The sequence below is a fragment of the Salvelinus sp. IW2-2015 genome, linkage group LG37 (genome assembly GCF_002910315.2).
Source record: "Salvelinus sp. IW2-2015 linkage group LG37, ASM291031v2, whole genome shotgun sequence".
Lineage (NCBI taxonomy): Eukaryota > Metazoa > Chordata > Actinopteri > Salmoniformes > Salmonidae > Salvelinus > Salvelinus sp. IW2-2015.
Genome location: NC_036876.1, coordinates 1,104,076 through 1,111,342, shown reverse-complemented (window position 1 = coordinate 1,111,342; position 7,267 = coordinate 1,104,076). Strand labels below are relative to the sequence as shown.

The 7,267-nt window shown below is 38.8% G+C and overlaps 1 protein-coding gene across 1 annotated transcript in view; it reads right to left on the bottom strand.

Annotated features, from left to right (window-relative positions):
* LOC111960036 (fucolectin-like) overlaps positions 1-3,400 on the bottom strand; it is a 6,614-nt gene extending 3,214 nt beyond the window's left edge. The window contains exons 1-3 of the mRNA XM_070437845.1: positions 3,363-3,400; positions 2,926-2,964; positions 2,266-2,551 (exon numbers count right to left, since the gene is read on the bottom strand). Coding sequence (XP_070293946.1) covers positions 2,266-2,551; positions 2,926-2,964; positions 3,363-3,396 — 359 coding nt within the window. The 5' untranslated portion in view covers positions 3,397-3,400. The remainder of the gene's footprint in view (positions 1-2,265; positions 2,552-2,925; positions 2,965-3,362) is intronic.
* Positions 3,401-7,267: the final 3,867 nt, after the last annotated feature.

Below are 7,267 nucleotides of genomic sequence, written 5' to 3'. Positions count from 1 at the left end.
GAGATTGAAAAAAGAGGTGGTAGAGATAGGGGGAGAGCAGGGAGATGGGGTGAACAGAGAGAGAAGGGGGTGGGGTTAGAGAGAGACGGGGATGTGGGGATAGAGAGAACGGGGGGTAAGAGGGGAGAAAGAGGATGGGGTGGGGAGAGAGAGGGGGGGTGAGGGGCGAGAGAGAGAAGGGGATGGTGGAGAGACAAAGGCATTATTATATTTACAAGAGACTGGTGAGGGGACAAAGAGAGAGGGGGTGAGAGATGGAGAGAGAGGGGTTTGGGAGAGAGAAGGGGGTGGGAAGAGAGCGAGAGACATGATTATGTATTACAGTACAGAATTACAGTACAATGTTGTTTATTCTATTTCACTACTCACTGGGGTTGTTGTAGCCGTTGTTCTCCAGTGAGTTACCGATGCGGTCAGCACCATTAAGTCTCTAGGACTAAGATCTCCTCTGTTGGTGATGCTGACAGCTGTCATCGTACACATCCAGCAGGTCACATCTCCACCAGGGGTTGGTCTCGTGTAGTGTGGGTGCAGGATCGTAGGGATAGTTTGATTCTCTGTTCCCATCAATGGCATTGTGAGCCATGCCATACATTAGTGAGACTGGTGGCCACTCCTTTCAAGCGACATTTACTAGAGGGAAGAGAAAAATGTTTTAATACAGAAATTACATTTGACATGTTTAGAAGATGGGGGGGTAGTAGTGATAGGAGGGGAGGGAAAAGGGGTGGATGGGTCGAAATAAGAGTTCAAGAATTCACAGTTATTATTACAATCTCTATACAAGACTAAATACAACATTTGTCACGTTCTGACCTGTTTTCCATTGTTTTGTTGTTTAGTTGGTCAGGGCGTGGGCATTCTATGTTATTGTTTCTATGTGGGTTAAATGTGTTGCCTGATATGGTTCAATAAGGGGTAGGTGTTTGACGTTTCCTCTGATTGAGAACCATATTTAGGTAGGCTGTTCTCACTGTTTGTTTGTGGTGATTGTTCCTGTGTCTGTTGCACCACACGGGACTGTTTCGTTTGTTCGTTCGTTTGGCTAGTCTTACCTGTTCGTGCGTTCTTCGTGTCTAGGTAAGTTCTCAAGTTCAGGTCTGTCTACGTTGTTTTGTTTCTATTCAAGTGTCCTCGTATGTTTGTCTTTGTTTTAATAAATATTCATTATGTCATCATACAACGCTGCGTTTTGGTCCGACCCTTACTCCTTCTCCTCATCCGAGGAGGAATTAGACAGCCGTTACAACATTAAAAGTGTGACTGCAGAAGCAAGTTACACTAATAAGAAATATGACAGAAATCTTAGAGTGATGTTCCTGTCAGCAAGCACATTACTTATACTTCCAGAACATTGATGTTCTACTATATAAAAGTAATGTAAATGTTACTTGATGATGAATGTGAAGAGTGATGACAGTTACAGATGATTACCTGCAGGAGTGCCATATACTTCCACCTCACACAGAGTGAGAATCTTGTTCTGTCCAGGGATGACCACAACAACATAGCGACCCTCCATCTCATTACACTGGAAGGTGTTGGTCTCTCCTGCTGGGGTGTGGGAGATGACAACGCATCTGAAATGGAAAGGGGGAGAGAGAGAGAGAGAGGAGAAGGAGAGAGAAAGAGAAAGAGAAAAAGAGAGATAGAGGGGCCATGAGGACTCTCTACAATGTACCATGGAGAATACAGTCATTGTGTTAAATATATAGCCACAGAATAGCTACAGAAGTATGGATGAAGACCAATGTATCCAAACACCTTCAAGACAGGACATAAAAATGTACAGATGTGTCATGCCCTGACTATGGAAAGCTGTTTATTCTCTATGTTGGTTGGGGCGTGATAGTGACCAGGGTGGGTCATCTAGGTGAATTGTATTTCTAAGGTGGCCTGATATGGTTCCAATCAGAGGCAGCTGTTTATCGTTGTCTCTGATTGGGGATCATATTTAGGTAGCCATTTCCCCATTGTGTTTGTGGGATCTTGTCTACTGCCTGTGTGCACACCAGTAGCGTCACGTTTCGTTTGTGATTTATTGTTTTTGTTTGAGTTTCGATTTATAAAAAATATGTGGAACTCTACGCACGCTGCGCCTTGGTCTACTCATTAAGACGATCGTGACAAGATGTCTATTTGTCACCTGGAGTTGTTGATGCCGGTGTTATACAGACACAGAACAGCTCCAGAAGCATGAAGACCATATCTAAACACCTACAAGAGAATAAATAAATATGTACAAATGTCTACAGTATGTTTCACCTGGGGTTGTTGATGCCGTTGTTCTCCAGTGAGTTACCGATGCGGATCTCAGCACCATCAAGCCTCTCAGGACAGCAGTCTCCTCTGTTGGTGATGGTGACAGCTGTCACTCTGTACACATCCAGCAAGTCCACTCTCCACCAGGGGTTGGTGTTAAACTCAGTGCTGCTGCAGGATCCACCATAGTTATAGTTAGAGTTGCGGTTTCCATCGATGACATTGCTTGGACTATAGGCCCAAGTAAAACGGGAAGACTGAGCAGCCACTCCTCTCAATGCCACGTTGTCTGTTTGAGTGACAGAGACAGATATAATACACAGGTTTATTCATTAGTGCACACCTTAACCATACGTTTTGCAACTGACAACGTTTTACAGGTTAGTTCAGATTAGTCCCTCCCTGTGTTGGCCATTTTGTTCCGTTTGGTTCCTAGTGAATACACCTCAGATATATAGAAATACCCCCTGCACACACACACACACCTGCAACAACTTTTATCAAATGTAAATAGTAACCGTTAATTGGGACGTTAACTGAACTAAATGTATTATTAGGCCTAGCTTCTGTCACAGTGGCCAATACTGATACTTAATTCATTGATTAGTTAATTTGGTTTGTTTGTTTTTGTCTGTCTGTCTGCTTTATTAAAAATGCATTTACCTATCTGCATGGTGACCCTCAAAAAGAGTAGGAAGATCCCTGTAAAACAACAATAATATTATGAATGAATAATATTATGAATTTGTCATAGTGAATAATATTGTGAATAGACTTCAATAACATTATATGACAAGTTGTGTAACGTGTTATAGGGTAATGCTGATCATTAGAGAGCTCTGACTTTTAGATGGAAGGGTTGGGGTCAATTCAATTTCTGTAAATTCAGGAAGTACACTGAAATTCAAATGATCTTTTCAATTCTGATTGGTTCTTTGAAAGCTACAGGCCTTTTTGGAAATGCAACTCAAATCTTATTCCTGGCAATGTCATAAGAATCTCTTAGAGTTTAACAGGTTAATTGGAATGTGGTTTACTGTCTGATTTGACAGGAACTGAAATAGAATTGACCCTAACCCTTGTAGGTATTTAGTTCTCACCAGAGACAGGGACAGCTCTCCTACTCCACTCCATGGATCTGAGGTGTAGCAACATATTCATCAGTCAATATGAATTAATAACATTAAACATTTCCCCCTTTTAATTATCAGTTAATATGATCTATTTCTGGACATCAACACCTGCCATGTATAGGATGTGGATGTACTGTTCTTGTCCTTTTCAGCATTAGACATTGCCACACATACCACAACAACAATAACCATTTATTAATGTGATAATAACCAATTTCTTTACTTATATCATCATTCTTTTTATAGTATTAGCCAAGGTTTTGAACAATAAAACAGTATATTCAAACATAAGATTAACATACCTGTATTGACAAGGCTATCTTGTCCTTTGCTGAATCCCTCGCTCCTCTCCTCTGTCTCAGTGTGCGTGATGGATTCTTCTTACTCTCTTTTCTCTCTCTCTGTCTGGCAAACATGCAAACTTGGGACATGTTCATTAGGGCACACAGCAACAACAACAAAAAAACAAAAATGTGTGTTTGTGATTGGATAAGATCAGGTAGTCCCTCACTCCCTGTTTCAATCTGTTTTCTTCTGTTTGGTGCCTTATGAACACAACCTTCTATTAGCCAAAGATGGGGAGGTTTAGGTGAGGTGTATTTGGTTAGCAGTGGTCCGTAGCCCACCACCCCATGTGTGTTTGCATTTGTGTGTGTGTGTGTGTGTATGTGTTTGCATTATCTCCCCCAAGGCCAAAGGAGGGAGTGACTGGCGCACAGACATTGTGGAGACAAGTAATTGGTTCTCCATTAATCACACCATCCATTCACATGGTTTAGAATAGGTAAAGACACATGGTTGAGAATAGGTGAAAGACCCACATGGTTTAGAATAGGTAAAGACACATTCAACATGGTTTAGAATAGGTAAAGACACATGGTTTAGAATAGTAAAGACACATTCAATGGTTTAGAATAGGTAAAGACACATTCACATGGTTTAGAAAAGGTAAAGACACATGGTTTAGAATAGGTAAAGACACATGGTTTAGAATAGGTAAAGACACATTCACATGGTTTAGAATAGGTAAAGACACATTCACATGGTTTAGAATAGGTAAAGACACATGGTTTTAGAATAGGTAAAGACACATTCACATGGTTTAGAATAGGTAAAGACACATTCACATGGTTTAGAAAAGGTAAAGACACATTCACATGGTTTAGAAAAAGGTAAAGACACATTCACATCGTTTAGAATAGGTAAGACACATGGTTTAGAATAGGTAAAGACACATGGTTTAGAAATAGGTAAAGACACATTCACATGGTTTAGAAAAGGTAAAGACACATTTCACAATGGTTTAGAATAGGTAAAGACACATGGTTTAGAATAGGTAAAGACACATGGTTTAGAATAGGTAAAGACACATTCACATGGTTTAGAATAGGTAAAGACACATGGTTTAGAATAGGTAAAGACACATGGTTTAGAATAGGTAAAGACACACATGGTTTAGAATAGGTAAAGACACATTCACATGTTTAGAAAGGTAAAGACACATGGTTTAGAATAGGTAAAGACACATGGTTTAGAATAGGTAAAGACACATTCACATGGTTTAGAATAGGTAAAGACACATTCACATATGAAGACAATGTTCCTTCCTGTCCTCTTCTCTTTCTGATATTCTGCATAGCACCAGGGACATGTGAAAGACAAGCCTGACCTCTCCCCTCTCTGGGCCCCAGGTGACTGAGCCCCAGCTGAGGGAGGAAGTGCAACTGCCAACACCAGAGTCCGAAAGGATACATTTTAATAACAAGCATATCATAAGCATATTATGCAGATAAGACATCTTAATTATCTATGTTACCTAACTAATTCTGATTCTTCCGCCACATGTGTGTTTGTTTGTGTTTGCATGTGTGTGTGTGTTGTTTTCCAGGGGGATTTGTTTAGCAATCATCCATAGAACCTCATCCTCTCCCTGACGTGTCAATAGTTACACAACTTCAACCTTTTCTGTCCCTGTCTGTCTCATCATCACTGACTGTGTCAACCTTTTGGAAATTGTTTGAATCTGTTGAGTCATTATTCAATTGTGTCAGTAAATGCTGTCCCTTGACATTGGCACCATGTAAAAAATAAATAAAAATAAAAACATTTCAAATGACAAAAGCATGAAAAATAATACATTTCCCATTTAACTGTTATTTAATATTAAAACATATGTGTCCATTATACTGCAAAACATATATTTTTATGAACTAGAAACTACTGGGGACTAGCAAATCGGCTTGATCCACTAGTGATGTATAGAGGTGTAGTGACTTGTTTCTGAGATTTAGAGATATCTATTATTTTGAATGCTAGAAAGTGAACAAACTTATTATATTGTATAGATCAATAAAAACATAGAAGGCTATTAAAATACCTTTTACCTCAGTTTTATTTCATTGGTGTTACTGCTTTAAAAATCACTGATTCCAAATATATACAAGGACCTTTCTCTCCAGTGGCAAAATATTATCGGTGGAGGGGTCTAGATTCAAGACAATTATTAGCTAATCAAACCCCTTTCATACTTCATTAATTGTGGATACCATTGATCATTTGGTGTGCCTAAATCCAAACTGTCATTTAGTGTTTGTCAAATTAATTGAAGGGAAATAATACTGTGAGTAAAATGATTAATCATATCACTTTAATAAACAACTTTTTCATGATTGATGACCTTAGATTTCAGCATTTGTATCCAGCATTTCAGAAAATCCACCTTTTACCTAAAATGTCTCATTGGTGTTACCATCATTTGTGTTACTATGGCAGAATGTTATCATAATGGTAAAACATATTTCATGTCTTTAAGCTCTGATATTAGTTGAATTAGAATGGGGAGACAAAAAGTTTACAACAAATCCAAATGCCAGTGGCCAATTGCCACATTGATTCAAGAACGACCCTGTTGGAAACTGTGTGAATCTGCTGGAAATGAAATACTTCATTGTATATGTTTAAAAAACATCATGTTGATGGATCTACTTCTTCTCATTCTCTTATTATTCTCTCTGTCTGGACAACATGCAAATCTGGGTCATGTTCATTAGTGCATGCAACAGAAAAAATGTTGCAATCTTTTTCAATGGGAAACAAAAATAGTGTTTGTTATTGGATAAGATCAGGTAGTCCCTCACTCCCTGTTTCAATCTGTTTTCGTCCAGTTGGTGCCTTGTGAACACAACCCTCTATTAGCCAAACATGGGGAAGGTAAGGTGAGGTGTATTTGTTTAGCAATGGTCCGTAGCCCACCACCCTGTGTGTGTGTGGTGTTGCTTCCTGGGTGTATTTGATTATCAGTCATCCAGACAACCTTAACCCCTCCCTGAGGTGAAATAAGTAAACAGTAGTTTATTTAATACCAGCGCTTTTACTCAGAATACATCTTACTTTGTAATTCTACAATCAATCTAATATTCAAATGTACAATAATTATTTTTAAACTTTCTTATGAAGAAAAAAATAACAGTGAAATTGAGGATCAGATATTCTCTAGTATTAAAAAAGGGATGTCTTTATTTCATCCAAATTTCTAAATCCGTTCAAATGCAGAATTTAAACTGACTGTAAAATATAAAACATTGTGTAAAAGATCACTGTTATTTTTTTTTTAAAGGCATCCGATATAATTCCTACTTTGAGACGCATGATATGGTCCCCCTTAGACTTATTTTTCATGATCTGAAAAGCAAAAGTGGCCCTAGATCAGCACTCAGACTTGGATACCTTGTAAATATGGGTGCAGAACTATGCATATAAAGTGGATGGTTGAAGTGATGGTGAATAACCCAGTATTTCCCATGGTTAGTTACAGTGCATTCGGAAAGTATTCAGACCCCTTGACTTTTTCCATATTTTGTTACAGCCTTATT